Genomic DNA, 24242 nt, shown 5'->3' with positions numbered 1-24242 from the left:
TTTATTTTAATTTCAAAAAAGTTGACAAGGGGGGGAGAGAGAAAAAATGGGCACACCATGGCCATTTGCCACTTCAAACAAACTCCAGATGCCTGCACCACATGAGTACTGAGGAATTGAACTTGGGCCATCAAGATTTCCAATCAAGTACCATCTCCTTAGCTCTCTTATTCTTTTTTTTTTTTTCCATTTTTTAAAAAAATTATTTTAGGGGCTGAAGAGATGGCTTAGCCGGGAAGGCACTTGCCTGCAAAGCCTAAGAACCTAGGTTTGATTTCTCAGGATCCATGTAGCCCAGATGCACAAGGTGGCACATGCATCTGGAGTTTGTTTGCAGTGGATGAAGACCCAGGCATGCCCATTCTTTTTTTCTCTTCCTGTCTCTCTCCCTGCCTCTTCTTCACCCACATTTTCTCTCACCCTCTCTCAAATAAGTAAATATTTTTTAAAAAACTAGGACACATACAGGCATACATAAAAATGTTCAAGTTCAAGGGCAACCTGCCTGGGCTGCATAGCAAGACCCTCTCTCAAAATATCAGAACAGGAACTCATGCTAGAGAGATGGCCTAGCAGTTAAGGTGCTTGCCTGTAAAGCCAAAAGACTCAGGCTTGATTCCCCAGGACCCATATAAACAAGATGCATAAGGTGACACTTGCTTCTGAAGTTCGTTTGCAGTGGATAGAGGTTGTGCTGCGCCCATTCTCTCTTTCTTTCTCTCTTTCCTTTTTCTCTCTCAGAGAAATAAATAATACAAAATACTGAAAAAACAGGGCCTGGAGAGAAGACTCAGCTATTTAGGTTCTCACTTGCAGAGTCTAAAGGCCCGGGTTCAATTCCTCAGTGTCCACATAAAGCCATATGCCCAGAAGGGCACATGTATCTGGAGTTCATTTGCAGTGGCAAGAAGCCCTGGCACACCCCTTCTCTCTGTCTCTGTCGGTCTCTCTCTCTCTCTCTCTCTCTCTCTCTCTCTCTCTCTCTGCTTGCAAGTAAATTTTTTTTAAAAAGTAAAAAAAAAAAATCTGGCCAGGTGTGGTGATGCATACCTTTAATTCCAGCACTTAGGAGGCAGAAGTAGAAGGATCACTGTGAGGAGATTATATAGTGAATTCCAGGTCCACCTGGACTAGAGCAAGACCCTACCTTGAAAAACAAAAACCAATAAGTAAATAACTAATAAATAACATTTTATTTGTTTATTTGCAAGAAGAGTGATAGAATATTTATTTTGACAAAGAGTGAATATGGGCATGCCAGGGCTTCTTGCCACTGCAAACGAGCTCCAGATGCATGTGCCACTCTGTGTGTCTGGCTTTTTGTGTGTCCTGGAGAATCAAACCCAGACTGCCAGGCTTTGCAAAGAAGCACTCCCGGTGTTGGGTTTAAAGGAGTAAACTACTACAGCTGGGTAAAAAAATTTATTCACTTGTGTGTGTGCTTTTCACACATGTGGAGGTCAGGACACACATGTGGAAGTAAGAGGGCAATGTCAAAGTGTCTGTGTTACAGACAAGCTCTCTTCATACAGCACATTTACAGACTTCAGTGGAAGGGTCAGACTAGCTGATGCTCAGCTTCAGAGTCTTGCGGTTCTGCCTCCCCTTGCGGTAGTTGGGATCACAGATGTCTGCACTACTTTGCATCTGGCTTTAAGTAGGTACCAGGGAATTGAATGGGAGTCAGCAAACTTTGTAAGCATGTGCTTTTTTGTGTGTGTTTTGTTTTTCGAGGTAGGGTTTCACTCTAGCTCAAGCTGGCCTGGAATTTACTATGTAGTCCCAGGGTAGCCCTGAACTGATGGTGATCCTCCTACCTCTGCCTCCCAAGTGCTGGGGTTAAAGGCGTGTGCCACCACACCTGGCAGCAAGTGCTTTTAACTGCTGACTTTTCGCTCCAGTCATTGAGCAGAGTTTCAAAACGTAACTTTAGAGTTTGCTAGTAAGAGAACAAGAAAATATTAAGGACATTTCTAAAACTTAAGTAGTGACTCAAACTATGGTAGAGCACTTGCCTAGCATGTGTAATGTCAAGGGATTGATTTGTGGCACTGCAAATTAATTAAATTAGTAAGTGACATGTCTCAAAATTATAGTTGCAGGCTTTTTTTTCTTTTCCTTTTATTTATTTTTTTTTTGAGGTAGGGTCTTGTTCTAGTCCAGTGTGACCTTGAATTCACTATGTACTGTCAGGGTGACCTTGAACTCATGGCAATCCTCCTACCTCTTCTTTTTGAGTGCGGGAGTAAAGGCATGCTCCACCACACCTGGCTTTCATTTATTTATTTATTTAAGAGGGCCTCATATATACAGCCCATATTGGCCTTAAACTTGTTGTGTATATAAGGATGTGGGGTTTTTTTTTTTTTTTTTTTTCAAGATAGGGTCTCACTCTAGCTCAGGCTGACCTGAAATTCATTATGTACTCTTAGGCTAGCCTGATCCTCCTACCTCTGCCTCCCAAGTGCTGGAATTAAAGGCATACTCCATTATGCCCAGCCGAGGATGACCTTTATCCTTCTGCCTCCACCTCCCAAGTTCTAAGATTCAGACTCAATCCTAGTTTTGGTTTTTTGAGGTAGGGTTTCACTCTATCCCAGGCTGACCTTGAATTCACTCTGTAGTCTCAGGGTGGCCTCGAATTCTCAGCAGTCCTCCTAACTCTGCCTCCTGAGTGCTGGGATTAAAGGTATGCTACTACCTTTACTTTACTACTCTACCCAATTTTTTTTTTTTTTTTGCATACATGCATGGGTGTGTTTGTATGTGTATGGATACTCTTGTCACTGCAAAGGAATGCCTATGTAATTGAATTTAGGCCAGCAAGCTTTACAAGCAAGCACCTTTAACAACTGAGCCATCTCCCCAGCCTTAGTCTTGAGCTTCAATTTGCACATAAGTTCTATGTTAGGACCTAAACACTCTTGTAACAAAGATTGATAAATACTACATGTCCACTGAATTGTTCTTTGGAAAATAGCCCTGCATTTGATTATCTCTTAGGGTTCTTTTTATCTTGAACTGCTGAGCCATCTCTCTAGCCCATGAAGACAGTAAATTCTGTAGCTCCATCTTTTTTTTTTTTTTTCCAAACTTTTGTTAACAACTTCCAAGCTCCATCTTTTTACAAAACTTTTTTTCTAAGGCAGGGTCTCACTGATCTGGTATTAATTCTACAGTCCAGGTTGGCCTCAAACTCATAGCAATCCTCCTACCTCAGCCTCCCAGGTGTGGGACTAAAGGTATGCACCACCATGTCCAACCCAGGTTCTTTTTATCTAAAAAGTGTATTTCAGGGCTAGAAAGGTGGTTCAGTGATTGAGTGTGCTTACTGTGTAAGCATTAGGCCGTGAGGGGGCTTGAGGCTGCCGGAGTGTGAATCTCTAGGTCCTACATGAACAGCTGGGAGATGCCATGTGCACCTGTAATCCTAGGTTGGCACTCTGAAAGCTCTGGGGTCACTAAGAAGAACCTCAAGTATAAAAGGGCTGGAGGGATGGTTTCATGGTTAAGACACTTACCTGAAAAGCCAAAGGACCCAGGTTTGGTTGCCCCAGGACCCACATAAGCCAGATGCATGAGATGGCACATGCATCTAGAATTTGTTATGCAGGGGCTGAAGGCCCTGGTGTGCCCATTCTCTCTTTCTCTCTGTCAAATAAAATAATAATAATAATAATAATAAAATATTAGGAGCCGAGCATGGTGCATACCTTTAATCTCAGCACTCAGGAGGCAGAGGTAGGAGGATTACCATGAATTTAAGTCCAGTGTGAGACTACACAGTGAGTTCAAGGTCAGCCTGAGCTAGAGTGAGACCCTACCTCCAAAAAAAACCAAGTTGCAAGAGAAGAGCAACAGAATGGGGACACACAATATTCTCTCCATCTTTAATTGGCAAACACCCTCTGCTGCAGGCAAGTATATGGTGTTACACCACCACCAACACACATACCTTTCTTTCTTCCTTTCTTTTTGGGTTTTTCGAGGTAGAGTTTCGCTCTAGTCTAGGCAGATCTGGAATTCACTATGTCGTTTCAGGCTGGCCTCAAACTCACAGTGATCCTCCTACCTCTGCCTCCCGAGTGCTGAAATTAAAGGTGTGTGCCACCATGCCTGCCCCACATTTATTTATTAAATGAATTTATTAAATGAATGATTGATTAATGATTATTAATTATTATTTATTATTAATTATTAATTATTATTATTAATTATTATTAATGATTATTTCAAGCCACGTGTGTTAGCATACACTTTTAATCCCAGAACTCAGGAGCCAGGGATAGGAGGATTGCTGTGAGTTTGAGGCCATCCTGGGACTACAGAGTGAGTCCAGATCAGCCTTGGCTAAAGTGAGACCCTACCAACAACAACAGCAAAATATTAAGGGCTGGGGAGATGACTTAGTAGTTAAGGTGCTTGCTTGCCAGCAAAGCCAAAGGACCCAGGTTCGATTCCCCAGTAGCCACATGAAGCCAGATGTACAAGGCAACACATGTATCTGCAGTTCATTTGTTAGAGACCCTTGCACATCCATATTCTCATCCTCCCCCAAAATAAATAAAATATTTTAAAAAAATATGTTGAGTGTAAATATTATAGTTGATTTTAGGCATGGAACTTAGCTCTTTGGAAGTAATATATAAAGATCTATTGTTTGGGTAAACTTGAAAGGCAAGTATTGGGCTGGAAATATGGCTTAGTGGTTAAGGTGTTTGCCTACAAAGCCAATGGACCCTGGGTCGATTCTCTAGGACCTGACGCCAGATGCACAAGGGGGCACGTGCATCTGGAATTCGCTTGCAGTTGCTGGCAGCCCTGGCATTCCCACTCTCTCCCTCTCCCTCTTTCACTCTCATACATAAATAAATTTTTTTTTTTAAAAAGAAAGGCAAGTATTAAGTGAAATTTGGCAACCAAGAAACATCACAATGTTTCTAGAAAATGGTAAATGGAGAGATTTGAATCTTGAGAGAAAAGATGCTACATTGGAAATGTGACAGGCAGAGCTCTGTTATGATAATGAGGAATTGTTGGTGAGTAGAAAAATAGGAAATGGAATAGGAAATATATGATTGTGTAAAGGAATCTCTATCTTCCTTAACTGCTTTTGTATTATGCAAATAGTACAAATATGCTGGGCGTGGTGGTGGCTCATCCCAGCCCTTGGGAGGCAGAGGTAGGAGAACCACACTGAGTTTGAGGCCAGTTTGGGATTACATAGTGAGTGCAGATCAACTTGTGCTAGAGTGAGACCCTACCTGGAAAAAAAAATAGTACAAATATGATAGCATTCAGTATCTTCATCTGATCTTTTTTTTTCATTTATAGGAAAAAGATCAATGGAAAGAGGTCAATAAATATAAGTAGAAGTATTTTTAAAGGTTATGAATTTAGGTTGTTGTGGCTCAAACCTTTAATCCCACAACTTGGGAGGCAGAGGTAGCAAGATTTCTATGAGCTTGAGGTCAGCCTGGGCTAGAGTGAGACCCTGCCTAATTGCCCCCACAACAAAAGTTATGAATTTAAAAATCACTTGAGGGTGCTGGAGAGATGGTTTAGTGGTTAAAAGCACTTGCTTGCAAAGCCTGGTGTTGCAGTCAGGTTCACATTGCTGGTAGAAATCACCCAACCAAGAGCAGCTTGTGGGAAAAAAGAGGTTTATTTTGGCTTACAGGCTTGAGGGGAAGCTCCACGAAGGCAGGGAAAACGGTGGCATGAGCAGAGGGTGGTCATCACCCCCTGGTCAACATCAGGTGGACAACAGCAACAGGAGAGTGTGCCAAACACTGGCAAGGAGAAACTGGCTATAACACCCATAAGCCCGCCATCAACAATACAGTGCCTCCAGGCGGTGTTAATACCCACATCTCCATCAGCTGGGAACCTAGTACTCAGAACACCTAAGTTTATGGGGGACACCTGAATCAAACCACCACAGCTGCTAACCCAGGTTTTAGTCTCCACTATCCACATAGGGCCAAGTTCATTTGAGTGGCAAGAGCCCCTGTATTCCTCCTCTCATCCTGTCTGTCTCCCTCGCTTGTAAATAAATAAATAAATTGTCAGGTGTGGTGGCACATGTCTATAACCCTAGCAGTCCAGAAGCAGCTGTAGAAAGAATGCTGTGGGTTTCCATAACTACACAGCAAGTTCCAGACAAGCCAGTATCATAAATCTAAAAACAATCACACAGCAACAACAAGAAATAAAACATTAAATCTTAAATAGCAAGTACTAAACACAGTACCCCCCCCCCCCCCAGGTAGGGTTGTCACTCTAGCCCAGGTTGACCTACATAGTCTCCAGGTAGCCATGAACGGCAGTTCTCCTGAGTGCTAGGATTAAAGGCATGTGCTGCCATGCCCAGCAAAGAGAAGTTCTTAAATAAAGCTATTTTGAGGGCTAGAGAGATGGCTTAGTGTTAAGGCACTAGCTTGTGAAGTCCAAAGACCCAGGTTCAATACCCTAATACCATTGTAAGCCAAATGTATGAGGTGGAGCATATGTCTGGCTCTTCTGTAGCAACTAGAGGTCCTGGCATGCCCATTAACTTTCTTTCTCTCTCTCTCAAATAAATTTTTAAAAAAAGCTATTTTGAGATGTAGGCAGTAATCTAGATGCTTCCCAGCTTACTGCTCCATTGCAGTGTACTTAAACAATTTGTTTTTTAGTTTTTCGAGGTGGGGTCTCACTCTGGCTCAGGCTGACCTAGAATTCACTATGTAGTCTCAGGGTGGCCTCAAACTCTCGGTGATCCTCCTACCTCTACTTCCCTAAGTGCTGGGATTAAAGGCGTGTGCCACCATGCCCGGCAGCTATTTTTTAAAAAATATTTTATAGTTTTAATTAGTTTAATTTTTTTTTAAATTTTTTTTGTTCATTTTGTATTTATTTATTTGAGAGCGGCAGACATAGAGAGAAAGACAGATAGAGGGAGAGAGAGAGAATGGGCGCGCCAGGGCTTCCAGCCATTGCAAACGAACTCCAGATGCGTGCGCCCACTTGTGCATCTGGCTAATGTGGGACCTGGGGAACCGAGCCTCGAACCGGGGTCCTTAGGCTTCACAGGCAAGCGCTTAACCGCTAAGCCATCTCTCCAGCCCAATTAGTTTAATTTTTATATTTATTTATTTGACAGAGAAAGGGGGGAGAAAGAGAATGGGCATGCCAGGGCCTCCAGCCACTGCAGATGAACTCCAGCTGTGTGCGTCCCCTTGTGCATCTGGGTAATGTGGGTCCTGAGGAATGGAACCTGGGTCCTTTGGCTTTGCAGACAAATGCCTTAACTGCTAATCCATCCCTCCAGCCCCTCCTTTAATTTTTTTTTTTTTTTAATTTTCTGAGGTAGGGTCTCATTCTAGCTCGGGCTGACCTGGAATTCATGTAATCTCAGGGTGGCTTTGAACTCTCATCAATCCTCCTACCTCTGCCTCTGGAGTGCTGGGATTAAAGGTGTGTGCTACCACACCTGGCTTGAAATGTATTCTTTTTATAACCAGTACCATGAAAGTTGCCACGCTTCCTTGTCTATTTTCTCATCTGTCTTCAGTACAGGTCCCTTTTCTTTCTTATTCTTTACTCTTGAATTAATCCTCTACCTACTTCACAGGCCGATTCTTTGATGAGAATGAATCCCCTGTTGATCCGCAACATGGCTCTAAACTGGCGGATTATAATGGGGATGATGGTAACGTAGGTGAGTATGAGGCAGACAAGCAGGCTGAGCTGGCTTACAATGAGGAAGAAGATGGTGATGGTGGAGAGGAAGACGTCCAAGGTGAGCATGGGCCTGGCCTCCATGCTGTGACCGTGAAACTCACCTCTAAAGTTTTTTTGGTTGAATTTGTGTAGAATTTTCTCCACATATTATAGATTTATAATTTTAATGTAAAGACATTCTGTGCAGTTTTTCTGTTTTATTTTTTGAAAAGTATTTTTGATAGTAGAAGCTATATATCAGTAATTTTGTTAAAAACAAAATTTAGTTTTAGATTATTTTATATGTATTATTGATGCAGTTCAAATTTGAAATTTTGAATCCTTGAAAAATTTTAGAATTTTCCAGGCATGGTGGCACACGCCTTTAATCCCAGCACTTGAGAGGCAGAGGTAGGAGTATCACTAAATTCAAGGCCACCCTGGGATTACAGAGTGAGTTCCAGGTCAGCCTGGGATGGAGTGAGACATTACCTCAAAATAAATAAATAAATTAATTAAATAAAAAATGAAAACTTAGAATTGTTTAAAATGACTCTAAGCTTTACTTAGGTGAAATGATTCCAGAAAATATCTTTTGTAATTACTTATCTGGAAACTTATTTAAGAACAAATGTTGTCCAGGTAGTTTTTTTATCAAAGCAAAGTCATAAAGGGAATGGTCTCTAAAATTAAGATAAAATCATTGTACTGCTGATACAACATGGGAATGCCATTTTTAAATTCTTTTGGGTCTTAAAGTTTATATTTAACAACCAGTTATTGAAGATTTATCATTACATTTAATACACAGATTCAACGTATTTTTCTTAACTGTTCCTTCTGATCTTTTAACTTACTGAAAGTTCAGAATCTGTGCATGCAGCCCAACCCATGCATGCCTATCGGAGTGTATTGCTTACTATAAGTTAAGGTTTGTCTTCTGCCTACATAGATTGTATAGTGGTATTTATGGAGTTAAATCCTCTGTATTGAAGATGACTATAAGCCAGGTGTGGTGGCACATGCCTTTAATACTAGTACTCGGGCTGGACAGATGGCTCTGTGGTTAAGGCACTTGTTTGCAAAGCCTAAGGACCCAGGTTCAATTCTCCAGGTCACACGTTAACCAGATGCACACATGGTAGCACATGGAGTTTGCAGTGGCTGGAGGCCCTGGCGCACCCATTTTCTCTTTCTCCCTCCCCCTTTCTCTGTCTCAAATAAATAAATAAAACAGATAAATAAAATGTTTAAAACCATTACTTAGGAGGCAGAGATAGGATGATAGCTGTGAGTTTGAGACTAGCCCAAGACTCCATAGTGATTCCAGGTCAGTCTGGACTAGAGTGAGACCCTACCTCCAAAAACCAATAATGATAAAAAAAAGTTGGCTGTGTTTTTAGAGTAAGAAGTATAAGATTTTTATAATAGGATGCATAGTTTTCCACTGTGTCTTGTTTTGATTTTCTCTTTACTTCCCTTTATAGTAATAAAATTATTTAGAGCTGTGGTGGTGCACACCTTTAATCCCAGCATTTGGGAGGTAGAGATAGGAGGATTGCTGTGAGTTACGAGGCCAGTTTGGGACTTCATAGTGAGTCCCAGGTCAGCCTGGGCTAGAGTGAGACCCTACCTTGAAAAACAACAACAACAAATTTATTAAGGTTCATGGCAGGAATTGTTTCTAAAACTCAGAAGAAAATATAATTTCCCTAGTCAGTGTAAAAGGGGAAACTATTGACTTGTACCTCAGCATTGTTTTGGTGATGCTACCTTCTAGTTTTTGAAAAAAACATGGTTGAAGAGAATAGAGAGATTAATAAGTACTAGGAGTTGTGTAAGTCATCCTTTTTAAATATAAATTTCACCTTTTTTTCAGTGTCTTTGTGATTTGTTTGAATTTTATTCATTTGCAACACTCTTTCATGTGTGTATACATTTAGATCTTGGAGGGTGAGGGTTTCCATTTCAAGGGTACCGTCAGTCTTTAATAACTTAATAGGAAATGTCAAAAACCTCTAAGCCATCTCTCCAGCTCTAGAGCTTTTATTAATGACAATTGAGTCTTTTTAAAAATACATATATATTTTTATTGACAACTTTTATACTTACAAACCATAGTATTTCCCTCCCCTCCCCGTTTTCCCCTATATAACTCTGCTCTCCATCATATCCCCTCCGTCCATTTGTCTCTCTTTTCATTTGATGTTATCATCTTTTTCTCCTTTTATGAGGGTCTTGTGTAGGTATTGCTGGGCACTGCACAGTCTTGGATATTGAGGTCAAATTCTGTCTGGGCAGTTGTATGTAAGGAGTGGTACCCTTCCTTTGGCTCTTACATTCTTTCTGCCACCTCTTCCGCAATGGTGTGACACTCCTCCATCCCTTCTCAGCACTATGTTGCCTTTTGGGTTACCCAGTGGTCGTCGTCATCTGAAAAGAGAAGCTTCTGTAACCAGACGTGAGAGTAGCATTAATATATGAGTATGAACATTAAGTGTAGTGCTTTCAGGGTAATTTGGTGAGTAATCTATGCATTGATCCAGACAAGAGCAGGCTCTATACCACTAATGCTCATGATCTCCCCTGCCATAGGCTTTTGATTAGGTTTTCAGGACCAGGCAAGTATTCCCTTTCATAGAGTGGGCCTTCAGTCCAATTAGAGAGCAGTTGTTTTCCCCCAGAGCAGATATGCCACTATTGCATTCGTTCAGTCATTTGGCCTGTCTGGGCAAACTATTTGAGGCTTCTGCTGTCCACTGTTTTCACTGTTGAACAAATGACTTTTTTTCAGCTGTCTTAAAACTGTTGATTTTATCACAGAATTTCAGTTTTTATTATTATTACTTTGGTTTTTCAAGGTAGGGTCTTGCTGTAACCCAGGCTGATGTAGTCTCAGGCTGGCCTTGAAGTCAGATAGTGATCCCCCCAATTGCCTCCTGAGTGAGCTACCACATCTAGCTAATGTCCTTGTTAAATATGTTTATTTATGAGGAGAAAGAGGGAGGGAGGGAGGGAGGGAGGGAAGAAGAGATATTGAAATTATAGGCACAACAGAGCCTCTTGCTGCTGCAAACAAACTCCACATGTATACCCCACTTTGTGCATCTGGCTTTATGTTGGTATGGAGGAGTTGAACGCAGGTCTTCAGGCTTTTGCAAGCATATGTCTTTAACAGTTGATACATCTCCTGAGTCCCTCAATTTAATTTTGGCTTTTTGAGGCAAGGTCTTACTCTAGTCTAGGCTGGCCTGGAACTCTCGGTGATTCTACTTTTTTAGTTTCCCAAATCTTTGGACTATAGGAATGAGCTGCCACATCCATTTTATGACTTTTTCATTATTGTTTTATCTTTTTGGTTTGTCGAGGGAGGGTTTTACTCTCTAGCCTATGCTAACCTCGAATTCACTATGTAGTCTTAGGGTGACCTTGAACTCATGGTGATCCTCCTACCTCTGCCTCCCGAGTGCTGGGATTAAAGGCATGTGTGACCACACCCTGTTCTTTTCTTTCTTTCTTTCGTTTTTTTGAGGTAGGGTCTCACTGTAGCTCAGGCTGACCTGGAATTCACTATGTAGCCTCAGGGTGGCCTTGAATTTGTGGTGATCCTCCTACCTCTGCCTCCGGAGTGCTGGGATTAAGTGGGATTAAGTGCCTCCCGAGTGCTGCCGAGTGCTGGGATAAAGGTGTGTGCCACTACACCTGGCTCTTTCTTTTTTAGGTAGGGTCTTACTCTAGCCCAGGTTGACCTGGAATTTACTTTGTAGTCTCAGGGTGGCCTCAAACTCATGGCAATCCTTCTACTTCTGCCTCCCAAGTGCTGGGATTAAAGGCATACACCACCTCACCCAGCTGGTCTGGTTTTTTTTTGAGGTAGCATCTCACTCTAGCTGAGGCTAAGCTGGATCTCACTCTGTACTCTCAGGCTGGCCTTGAACTCTCAGCAATCCTCCTAGTGCTGGGATTAAAGGTGTGTGCCACCATGCCTGGCAGGGTCTGGTAATATTTTTAAAAAATATATTTTATTTATTTATTTGAGAGAAAGAGTCAGAGAGAAGGTGAGGGAGGGAAAGAGAGGAGAGAGAGAGCAAATGGGTGCGTCAGGGCCTTTAGCCACTGTAAATGAACTCCAGATGCATGTATGACCATATGCATCTGGCTATGTGGTACTGGGGAATCAAGCCTGGGACCTTTGGCTTTGCAGGCAAATGCCTTAACTGCTAAGCCATCTATGTAGCCCTCTGGTAAATTTTTAATACTTCATAGATGAATGTTAAGAGATTGTTATCTGATATAAGCTTGAATTTAGGGTAGAATAGCAGCACTGAAAATGAACTCCAGTTAATGCAAAAAATACCTTGGGATGGAGGGATGGCTTAGTGCTTAAGGCATTTGCCAGAAAAGCCAAAGGACCCAGGTTCAATTCCTCAGGATCCACATTAGCCAAATGCACAAGGTGGCGCATGTGTCTGGAGTTCATTTGCAGTGGCTGAAGGCCCTGGCGCTCCCATTCTCTCTCTCTCTGCCCCCCCCCAAAATAAATAAATAAAATATATACATATATCTTACTTCTGGCAGTGGTGGCATGTGCCTTTAAACCCAGTACTCAGGAGGCAGAGGTATGAGGACCACTGTGAGTTCAAGGCCAACCTGAGACTCCATAGTGAATTCCAGGTTAGCCTGGGCTAGAGTGAGACCCTACTTAAAAAAAAAAAAATTACTGCACTAATCAAAAGGTCTAATAAAAATCTGAAAAAAACAATCTGTAAACATATTAAAATTTTGCTGGTCTGCCAATTATTATTTTTTCTGGTCTGGATTGATGGCTGTGCAGTTAGGTGTACTTCCTGTGCAGGGCATGAGGGGGGCTGAGACCACCACAGTTTGAATGTCCAGATCCCATGGAAATAGCTGGGCGTCACTATGCCCACGTATAAACCAGTCCTCTAGGGGAGCAGAGACCAAAGAATTGAACCATTGAAGGTCTGGAATCAGTAAAGAGACTTTTGCTCAAAAGGAAGTCCAAGCCAGGCATTGTGGTGCACACCTTTAATCCCAGCACTCCGGAGGCAGAGGTAGGAGGATCACTATGAGTTCAAGGCTAGCCTAAGACTACAGAATGAATTAAAAAATCAAAATAAAACAAAAAGAACAAAGACCAGGTGTAAGAGCGATGGAGCAGGACACCCAGAGTCCCACTCCCCCATTGTAAGCAAGTGTCTCCTAGTATAGGCAAGTGTATGAGCAGTGCCACACCATAGATACACAAAGCCAAAATAAATAAATAAATAAATAAATAAATAAATAGTGCTAAAGTGGGACTAAGGAAACTGGGTATAGTAGCATACTTGGTTGTAATCCCAACACTAAGGATGCAAATGCAGGAGGATCAGAAGTTCAAAGTCATCCTCAGCTACATAGGGAGGTTAAGGCTAATGTAGACTACATAAGACACTGTCTCAAAAAGGAAGGGGCTGAGGAGATGGCTCAGTAGATAAAGCACTTGCCATGCAAGCATCTGTACCTGAGTTTGAACTCCCAGAATCCACATAAAAAGCAGAACTTCGTCTGGGAAGATGGCTCAGTAGTTAAAGGTGCTTGCTGGCAAGGCCTGCTGCCCCAGGTTCAGTTCCCCAGCCACCCACTTAAAGCCAGATAAGCATTCATTTGTGGCAGCAAGAGTCCTTGATTGATTGATTGATTGATACATACATACATACATACATACATACATACATACACAGCCTAAGTTCTAGCATGGCAATATACACCTCTCTCAAATAAATAATAAGTAAATAATTGAAAGCAGAATGCTGTAGCGCAGGCATCTGTAATCCAAGTGTCCCAATAGAGACAAGCAGTTCACAGCACATTTGGTCAACAGTGGTGAACCAAAGGTTCTGTCTCAAACAAGGTGGAAATTGAGGACAAATTTCCAAGCTTGTCCTCTCGTCTCACATATGTGCCCATGCAAACATAAGGAGGACTGGGACTATAGCTCATGAATAGAGTGCTTACCTAGCGTGTGTCACCTTGCAGTTCAGTCCTTAGCAAAGCACACACAATTGCTAGAGAATATGGTTCCCCGCTCCCCTAATATTTATTTAGAGAGAAAGAGGCAAGTAGACAGTTGTTGTGCCAGGGCCTCTAGCCACTGCAAACGAACTCCAGATGTGTGTACCACTTTGTTCATCTGGCTTTACATGGGGACTAGGGAATTGAACCTCAGTCCTTTGGACTTAAGGAATGCAAGTGCCTTAACCACTAAGCCATCTGTCCAGCTCAGGTTTATTATTTTAAAAAATATTTTTATTTATTTGCTAGCAGAGAGAGACACACAGAGAATGGGCACACCAGGGCCTCTATCCACTGCAGACAAACTCCAGATGCATGTACCATTTTGGGTGCTGGAGAATTAAAAACTAGGTCGTTAGGCTTTGCACACAAGTGCCTTAACTGCTGAGCCATCTCTCTAGTCCTGTTTACTTATTTTGCAAAATAAAGCTGAGGTTGGGCTGGAGAGATGGGTTAGTGGAAAGGCTTTTGTCTGCAAAGCCTAATGACCTGGGAATCCCCAGTACCTACATAAAACCAGATGTATTAAGTGGTCAATGTACTTGGAGTTTGTTTGCAGTAGCTAGAGGCCCTGTCATGCTCATTCTTTCTCTTTCTCTCCTTGCAAATAAATAAATAAAATATTTAAAAAATAAAACTGCTATTATATACATTATTTTATTTTGCAGTAGAAAAATTTACTATTTTTCTTTCTTGTTTTTTTGGAGGCATATTCCTACTGTTGCCCATCTAGGTCAGCCTGACCTGGATCTTACTATGTATCCCAGGTTGTCTTCAAACTCATAGTGATCCACAATGCCATGGCATGGCATTCCTGTCCTTTTTGTGCTGAGAAGGTAATTATATTTCTAAGAAGTTTAGGAACTAGACTGTGTTTTAGTACCTGAGCCAGGAGCAAATTTCAGGTTTTTCTACCCCTAGATCTTTGCTTTTATTCTCTCTATATTTATTCATGTAAAACTCCAGATAAGGCTTGGAGGAATGGCTTAGTGCCTAAGGTGCTTGTGTACAAAGCCAAAGGACCCACGTTCAATTCTCCAGTACCCACAAAAAGCCAAAAGCACAAAGTGGCGTATGCATCTGAGGTTCTTTGTAGTAGTTAGTGGCCATAGTGCACACATTCTCTCTCTGCCTCTTTTTCTCTCTCAAATAAATAAAAAATAAATCCAGAAAGCAACATTTTTTCTTCAGTAAATTTGGGTTAAATTTCTAAAAACTTTCCATTGCTCCACAGTGATTGTCTTCATTTAATTACTACACTTGAAAGATGTTTATAGTCATAAAGTTCGTAATGTAAGTTTTTTTATTTTTCATTTAGAGAGACTTTATTAGATTGAGAAAGAGAGATTGTGAAGAGCTCCTGCCCATGAGAAAGCTGAGAGGTACATAACTTAGATTCTCAGGAGATCATTTTGGGAGAGTGCTTGTGGTTTTTTTTCCTCTTAAAACCATGGATAGCCAGGCATAGTGGCGCATGCCTTTAATCCCAGCACTAGTGGGGCTGAGATAGGAAGATCACTATGAGGTTGGCCTGGGACTACAAAGTGAGTTCCAGGTTAGCCTGGGCTAGAGTGAGACACTACCTCAAAAATAAATAAATAAATGAATGAATGAATGAATGAATGAAACATGGACAGCTTGTCTTTAAAAATTTTTAAATAAATACATTTATTTGTAAGCAGGGAGAGGCATTATCAGTGCTTCTAGCCACTACAAGTGAACTCCATATGCATGCACCACTTTGTGCATACGCCTTCACATGAGTACTGGGGAATCGAACCTGGGTCCTTAGGCTTTGCAGGCAAGCTCCTTGACTGCTAAGCCACTTCTCCAGCCCATGGATAACTTTTTTGGAAGTATAATCTTTCATAAATTGATAGGCCTGTATACAAAATATAAATGTGAATATAGCTGTAACTTCAACCATTGTGTATATTGTAGCAAATTCAAGATCATACTGTTAAATATATGTGTTCATAGCAGGGCATGGTGGTGTCTTTATTCCCAGCACTCAGGAGGCAGAGGTACCAGGATTGCTGTGAGTTAGTTAACTACAGTTAGTTCCAGGTTAGCCTGTGCTAGATTGAGTCCCAACTTCAAAAACAACCAAAAAGATATTGTATATTTGTAAGTACAATGATTGTGATGGGGAGGTAATATGATGGAGGATGGAATTTCAAAAGGGAAAGTGTGTGTGGGGGGGGGAGGGAATTACCATGGGATATTTTTTTATAATCATGGAAAATGCTAATAAAAATTTAAACAAAAGATGTGTGATCATTAAGTTGGGTCTTATGGCACAGGCCTTTAATCCTAGCTGTTCTTGAGGCTAAGGGAGAAGAATTGCAAGTTAAAGCCAGCCTGGACAACTTAATGAGATTCTGTCTCAAAATAAAAAGTAAATAGAGGGCTGGAGATATATCTCAGTGATAAGAGTGCCCACTAAGCATGTTCAAGGCCCTGGGTTTGTGTGTTGGAAGATGGCTCAGCACTTAAAGGGGCTTGCTTTTAAAGCCTGCCAGCCTAGGTTCCACTGTTAAGCCACTCACCTAAACTGGATACACAAAGTGTTGCAACATTCTGATGTTCATTTGCAGCAGAAGGCAGCCTTGGCGCGCGCGCGCACACACACACACTAAAATAAACAAGACTTTGGGGTTCTATCCTTAACACCAGAAAAGCAAACCGGGAGGGAGGGTAACATACTGAACATATGCTCCAACACTCAGACTAATTAAAATACTTTGTTTTTTCCTTCTGTCTTTTTTGGTTTTTCAAGGTAGCATGTCTCTCTAGCCCAGGCTGACCTGGAATTCACTACAGTCTTAGGCTTACCTGGAACTCAGTGATCCTCCTACCCCTGCCTCCCAAGTGCTGGGATTAAAGGTATTAGTCACCATGTGTGGCTAAAATGGGTGCTATAGTCCCTTCAGCCACTGCAAATGAACTCCAGCTGCTTGCACCACCTTGTGCATCTGGCTTATGTGGGTCCTGGAGAATTGAACCTAGGTCCTTTGGCTTTGCTGGCAAGTGCCTTAACAGCTAAGCCATCTCTGCAGCCCTATAATACTATTAATTCTCATTCTAACACAGTTCAATTATTATTATTATTATTATTGTTTTGGTTTTTTGAGGTAGGGTCTCACTCTGGTCCAGGCTGACCTGGAATTAACTCTTGTCATCTCAGGGTGGCCTTGAACTCATGGCAATCCTACCTCTGCCTCCTGAGTGCTGGGATTAAAGGCGTGTGCCACCGCACCCGGCTAAGTTCAATTATTTTCAAATGTGTACTTTTGCAGGAAGAATTACAAAAGAAGGATGGCTGTTGACAAACTGATAGCAACCAGGTGTCTACCACTAGAAAGGAGGCAGCAGCCAAACCAGTGTCCAAAGCACTGTCTGGAATCAGTCCATACACTGCCTAAGAACCTTTAAGGATCTATCTGGTTTTGCTCTGTTTTGTGTCAGGGTCTCACTGCAGCCCAAGTTGACCTGCAACTCACTCTGTAGCCCAGGCTGGTTTTGAACTCAAAGTGATTGTTCTACTTCAGCTTCCCAAGTGCTGGGATTCAGTGTGTGCACCACCACACCTGGCTTGTAATACTTTTGTTACCAGTATGTGTTACATTTATAATTAGAAAGATACTGATGGTTAGTTTTTGCAAGCAAGTGCTTTTCACTTTTCATTGCACCTACGATTGTGAGGGTGGGAGGATGTACTCTGCTACAAATGAATGCCTGTCCAGCTACATGTGGGCTGCTGGGGAATTGAACCCTGTCTGGCAGGCTTTGCAGACAAGCACTTTTAACTTCTGAGCCACCTCTCCAGACATCTGGTGGTTATATTTTGAGAGGCTCTCATGGAGCTCAGGGTGGCCTCAAACTTTGTAGCTGAGGATGATTTTAAACTCCTGATCTTTGCTTCTGCCTCTGGAGTGCTTGGATTATATGTGTACATTCCCACACCTATCAAAGATACTGGTTTGTTAAAAAAATGTTTATGTGTGTTTTTATAAAAGAGCACACCAGAGTCTCTTGCTGCTGCAAAGGAATGTCAGATGCATGTGCCACTTTTTGCATCTGTCTTTATGTAGGTGCTAGTGAAAAGAACCCTGCCTGATAGGATTTGCAAGCAAGTTGTGACCTTAACTGCTGAGTCATCTCTCCAGCCTTTAGATAACTGGTTTTTCAAGGCATGAAACTATACATAGAAATGTTTCCACCACAGCATTAAGGCCTAACCCTTATATATATAAATCTCAACCTATTTAGAAATTATACATGCAAAAGGATTGGCTATTCAATGTTATGGGTTACTAGATCCATTTATCTGCTGCTACATAGTTATCATAAGGTCTTTTTTTTTTTTTTTTTTTTGGTTTTCCAATGTAGGGTCTTGCTCTAGTCCACACTAACCTGGAATTCACTATGTAGTTTCAGGATAGCCTTGAACTTACAGTAAAGGCATGTACCACCACACCTGGCTATCATAAGTTTGTGTTTTTGCTTGTGTGTATATAGTGTGTGTGTGGGGGAGTGTGCACATGTATATATACTTTGTAGCATTTGCCTGTGGTGGCTAGAGCATAAAGTTGAGTGTATACTTGGGGTCTGGCTGCATTGCTCTTCTGCTTGTTCTTGTTTGAACCAGTTACTAATCCTGGGGCTTTGTGGTATTTACTAGAGATCCTGCCAGTTCCCAGGTCTCTGCTTGCTCCCCTATGGAACTGGGGTTAGAGGTGTGTGTGGCCAGACCAAGTTGCTCATGTGGGGTCTAGAAATCCAAACTTGGTTTTATGCTCTTTTAAAGCCTTTTATGCATGCTTAGGAAGCACACTTAAGAGCTGAGCCATCTCTCCAGCCTTGTTTTTTGTTTTTATTTTTTTCGAGGTAGGATCTCACTCTGGCCCAGGCTGATTTAGGATTAACTATGTAGTCTCAGGGTGGTCTTGAACTCATGGTAATCCTCCAACCTCTGCCTCCCGAGTGCTGGGATCAAAGGTGTGTGCCACCAGGCCTAGCTATTTTTTGTTTTTCGAGGTAGAGTGTCCTAGCCAAGGCTGACCTTGAACTCACTCTGTAGTTTTGGGTTGGCCTAGAATTCTTGATCTTCCTATTGCCCACTGTGCCTGATTTTTGCTTATTTTTGAGGCAAAACCCTCATATAATCCAGGTTGGCCTCAAACTATGTAACCTAAGCTGATACTCCAGTTTCAGTCTCTTGACTACTGGTGTGAGGCACCATATCTGGCTGATTTATCATTAAAATCAAGTAATCTTGTAAAATAAGTATAGACTTTTAGCTCTTTAGCCAACCAACTAAGAAATAAAGCAGTTTGTAGTAGGTAATAGCAAAAGAAAAAGGTTAATGCCAAAAAAGTTTGAGACATTTTGAAGCTGGATTTTTTCAGTGATTATGAAAACACTATTCTTTTTTTTTTCTTTTCTTTTAAATTTTTATTAACATTTTCCATGATTATAAAAAAATATCCCATGGTAATCCCCCCCCCACTTTCCCCTTTGAAATTCCATTCTCCATCATATTACCTCCCCATCTCAATCATTGTACTTACATATATACAATATCAACCTATTAAGTACCCTCCTCCCTTCCTTTCTCTTCCCTTTATGTCTCCTTTTTAACTTACTGGCCTCTGCTACTAAGTATTTTCATTCACACGCAAAAGCCCAATCATCTGTAGCTAGGATCCACATATGAGAGAGAACATGTGGCGCTTGGCTTTCTGGGCCTGGGTTACCTCACTTAGTATAATCCTTTCTAGGTCCATCCATTTTTTGGCAAATTTCATAACTTCATTTTTCTTTACTGCTGAGTAGAACTCCATTGTATAAATGTGCCACATCTTCATTATCCACTCATCAGTTGAGGGACATCTAGGCTGGTTCCATTTCCCAGCTATTATAAATTGAGCAGCAATAAACATGGTTGAGCACGTATTTCTAAGGAAATGAGATGAGTCCTTAGGATATATGTATGCCTAGGAGTGCTATAGCTGGGTCATATGGTAGATCAATCTTTAGCTGTTTTAGGAACCTCCACACTGATTTCCACAATGGCTGGACCAGATTGCATTCCCACCAGCAGTGTAGAAGGGTTCCTCTTTTTTCCACATCCCCGCCAACATTGATGATCATTTGTTTTCATGATGGTGGCCAATCAGACAGGAGTGAGATGGAATCTCAATGTAGTTTTAATGTGCATTTCCCTGATGACTAGTGATGTAGAACATTTTTTTAGATGCTTATATGCCATTCGTATTTCTTCCTTTGAGAATGCTCTATTTAGCTCCATAGCCCATTTTTTTGATTGGCTTGTTTGATTCCTTATTACTTAACTTTTTGAGTTCTTTGTATATCCTAGATATTAATCCTCTATCAGATATATAGCTGCGAAGGTGTTTTCCCATTCTGTAGGTTGCCTGTTTGCTTTTTTCACTGTTACCTTTGCAGTGTAAAATCTTTGTAATTTCATGGGGTCCCAGTGATTAATCTGTGGTTTTCTTGCCTGAGCAGTTGGGGTTGTATTCAGAAAGTCTTTGCCAAGACCAATATGTTGAAGGGTTTCCCCTACTTTTTCCTCTAGCTGTTTCAGAGTTTCAGGCCTGATGTTAAGGTCTTTAATCCATTTGGACTTAATTCTTGTGCATGGCAAGAGAGAAGAATCTATTTTCATCCTTCTGCAGATATATATCCAGTTTTCCCAACACCATTTGCTGAAGAGGCTGTCTTTTCTCCAATGAGTATTTTTGGCCTTTTTTATCAAATATCAGGTGGCTATAGCTACTTGGGCTTACATCTGGGTCCTCTATTCTGTTCCACTGATCTACATGTCTGTGTTTGTGCAAGTACCATGCTGTTTTTGTTATTATGGCTCTGTAGTATAGGTTAAAATCAGGTATGGTGATACCACCAGTCTTATTTTTGTTGCTCAGTATTATTTTAGATATTCGAGTTTTTTTGTGATTACAAATGAATTTTTGGATTGTTTTTTTCTATTTCCATGAAGAATTGAAAACACTACTCTTAATGCATAATAATTTTTTTACAGATGATGAAGAACGAGACCTTCAGATTGATCCTGCAGACTATGGAAAACGTTTCAATGATGTCCTTTAATGCCTAAAGTAAAACTTCAGAAAACCAAAAGTGCTGTAAAAATGGAATAATTTCTACTTTGTCAACTTTAACTTTTGTTGTAAAGATCAGTTGTATCAGTTGTAAAGATACATTGTGATAGATTTAGGGAAAAACTTTATTGAAGAAGTGTACCTATGTACATAAGGGAACTTTTTCATACTGTATTGTCAAAGCAGAAATGTTTTTGGTTATGACACAGTGGAACCAAAAACAATTAATCTTTGCATTTAAAGCAAACTAATGTATATGCCACATTTTATTAAGCCCATTTTTTCCCTACAGATAGAAAGGCAGGATAGAGTGGTTGTACAGATTATAAGTTGCACATAGCATAACCATGGTGAGAAGTTATTCAGCTGAAAAATTGTTATCCACTAATATATTCTTGTTAGCCCAACAGATGTTCTGTCTACCCTCATTTAATGCTCTTCAAGGAGTCATATTAGAATAATGACAGAAAAGAGGGGAAACTGATGCCAAACACTGGAACATTGGGCAACATGTACAGAGTTACCTTCCCTGCTCCTTTTTTTTTTTTTTAACATAATGATGCATTTTGGTAGATTCACTTTCATCTGATGCCTGATGAAAGTTAAGAAAGTTTTCACAGACATAACAATATTTATGTTACGCCTTACTTAGTTCTTGAAGTTGTGGGATGCATGATTGGCACTGTATTTTCAAATTTTAGCTTTTCAAGTAATAACAGTGCTGTTCAGCTATTGCCAGTGCTGGCTAAAATTCTTTTTATTTTCAGAGTTCATTTAAATGACAAATCCTGAAAGGGACTAAATCTAATTTGAAATGAATCTGCAATATTTCAAAGCTTTTTCTGGTAGTTTTAATGATTTTATTTGGTTAGACTTTTCCAGAACTACTAAATAAGGAATTTTAACATTTTTAATTCATGTGCAGATAAATAAGTACAATGCAGTCTACAGCTGTTTTATTAAAATGGCTTAAAGATTTGTAATAAAAATGAAATCTTTGTAATTAATGCATTAGGTAAGAACCCATCAACCTTACAGTTGCTAGACTTATAGAGATATTTTCAATGTATTTTGTCTTTTTTGACATAATTCATTAGGATATATAAACTAATCCTTACTTTCTGATTTCAAGTACTTTTAAATCTTGCTCCCTAAAAGTGAAAAGTTTTGATATTAGGGGATATTCAAAGTTTTTACTCCTACATGTCAGAAGGACTACTGTCATTTGAATATAAACATGAAATATAGGAATGGGGATATAGTTCATTGATAGAGTTCTTGCTGAGGATGTGTAAGGCCTAGTTTTGATTCTCAACATTGCACATACATATACACACACATAAATACTTACCGACCTACCAACCAGGCAAAGACGGCTCCACCTATACAATACACAAAAATTCAAGTTTATAGAAGAAATAGGCTGCTATTTTCTTAGACAAAATTATTTAATGACCAGGATAAGGTGAAATAATTTATGGAAGTTAGCTTTTCTACTGTATCAGACAATTCATACTTTATTGTCAGTGGAATCATGTCTATAATAATATATATGATTCAGAAATTTTAAATGGAGATAAAATAATGTAACATAGTGACACATGGTTATAATTCTAGCACTCAGGAAGTACAGGAAGGAGGAACAGGAGTTCTAGGCCAGTCTTGACTACATAGCCAGTTCCTGGTAAGTCTGGGCTACTTGAAACTCAAAAAACTAAAAACAGCCAGGTTTGGTGCTGGTGCATGCTTTAATCCCAGCCATTGGGAAGCAGAGGTGGGAGGATCATTATGATTTTTGAGGGTGCCTGAGACTACATAATGAATTCCAGGTTAGCAGGGGCTAGACTGAAACCATACCTCGAAAAATAAAAAAACAAACAAACAAATATACCACTACCACTAACAACACAACTAAAACCAAAACCAAGTATGATGGCACACATCTTTAATCCTAGCACTTAGGAGGTAGAGGTGGGACTACAGAGTGCTCACCAGGTCAGACTGGGCTAGAGTGAGACTCTTCCTTGGGCAAAAAAATTCAAACAACAAAGCAAAACAGTTGAAGAGAACACATGTCCTGGGCTGGAGAGATGGCTTAGTGATTTGGCCTGCAAAGCCAAAGGACCCAGGTTTCATAACCCAGGACCCACATAAGCCAGATGCACAAGGTGGTGCATGTGTCTGGAGTTTGTTTGCAGCAGCTGGAAGCCCTGGCACACCCATTCCCTTCCTCCCTTATTACTCTAAATAAATAAAATAAATTAAAAAAGAACATACGTACTTTGGACATTAGCATGGGGAGATAAATCTAAAATACCAGTAACATGTCACGTCTGATGTAAGTCTTTACAGATGAAAACCATGAAGTTACATGCCTCAGTTCCTTTGTCATCATATGATCACTTAGTCATGTGGTGGTTGTTCTTACACAGCAAAAACTTCAATCAGCAATTTAGACATTTTATAAACTGAGAAATCTTGGACCAGTTGATAATATTTCTGACTATATTAACATTTTAGTGCTAAAAATATGTGAATCTCTTAAAATTCTGACATTATACAGTCTGTGTTAAACATGCTGTTTTTTATAATGTTTTACTTCTGCCTTAAGATTTAGGTTTTTTTTAATGTACTTTTGCCCTGAATTAAGTGTTAATTTGATGGGAACTCTGCTTTTAAAATCATCACTTACTGGGTTCTAATAAATTAAAGTCAAACTTGTTTCACTGTGTTGTTTATTCTGACACATACGAAGTTATAAAATGTAAATAGTTACATTTTAACACTAAGAATTGCCTAAATTTAACATTCATTTTAAGTTAAGCTAAATTACAAAATAGAACACTTTCTACTAGTAGAAGTGTTTGCTAGAGAGCAAGCTTATTCAAATACTAAAAGCCTTTGTGTACACAGCCGTATTCTAGGCAATAAGGGAAGTGGGTGGGACAGGGTCTGTTCTGGAGCTTAGACTTAAGTGGAGATGGTCATTCATGCACATGGACCGTATCATAGTGATAACTATCAAAAAAAAAAAAAAAAAAAAAGCCAAGAATCAGACATGGTGGTACAGGCCTTTAATCCCAGCACTTGGGAGGAAGAGGTAGGAGGATCACCATGTTTGAGGCCACCCTGAGACTACATAGCGAAATCCAGGTCAGCCTGAGCTGACCTTACCTCAAAAACCCTAAATAAATAATAAAACAAGGGCTGGATAGATGGTTTAGTGGTAAAGGCACTTGACTGAGAAGTCTTAACGCCCCAGGTTCAATTCCCCAGTACCTATGTAAGCTAAATACTCATGTTCATTCTCTCCCT

General features: G+C 40.5%; 1 protein-coding gene across 3 annotated transcripts in view; it reads left to right on the top strand.

The window, feature by feature from the left end:
• The window catches only part of Golm2 (golgi membrane protein 2), a 92954-nt gene extending 70902 nt beyond the window's left edge, over window positions 1-22052 (top strand). For 2 of the 3 annotated variants that reach the window (XM_045156927.1, XM_045156926.1), the window contains exons 9-10: window positions 7616-7783; window positions 20849-22052. In XM_045156927.1, coding sequence (XP_045012862.1) covers window positions 7616-7783; window positions 20849-20916 — 236 coding nt within the window. In that variant the 3' untranslated portion in view covers window positions 20917-22052. The remainder of the gene's footprint in view (window positions 1-7615; window positions 7784-20848) is intronic. The other variant, XM_045156928.1, reaches the window with a different exon arrangement.
• The last annotated feature ends 2190 nt before the right edge of the window (window positions 22053-24242 follow it).

Source organism: Jaculus jaculus, chromosome 8 (assembly GCF_020740685.1).
Source record: "Jaculus jaculus isolate mJacJac1 chromosome 8, mJacJac1.mat.Y.cur, whole genome shotgun sequence".
In the NCBI taxonomy this organism is placed as follows: Eukaryota; Metazoa; Chordata; class Mammalia; order Rodentia; family Dipodidae; genus Jaculus; species Jaculus jaculus.
The sequence above is the reverse complement of the archived record's forward strand: the minus strand, read 5'-3'. Positions and strand labels throughout refer to the sequence as shown.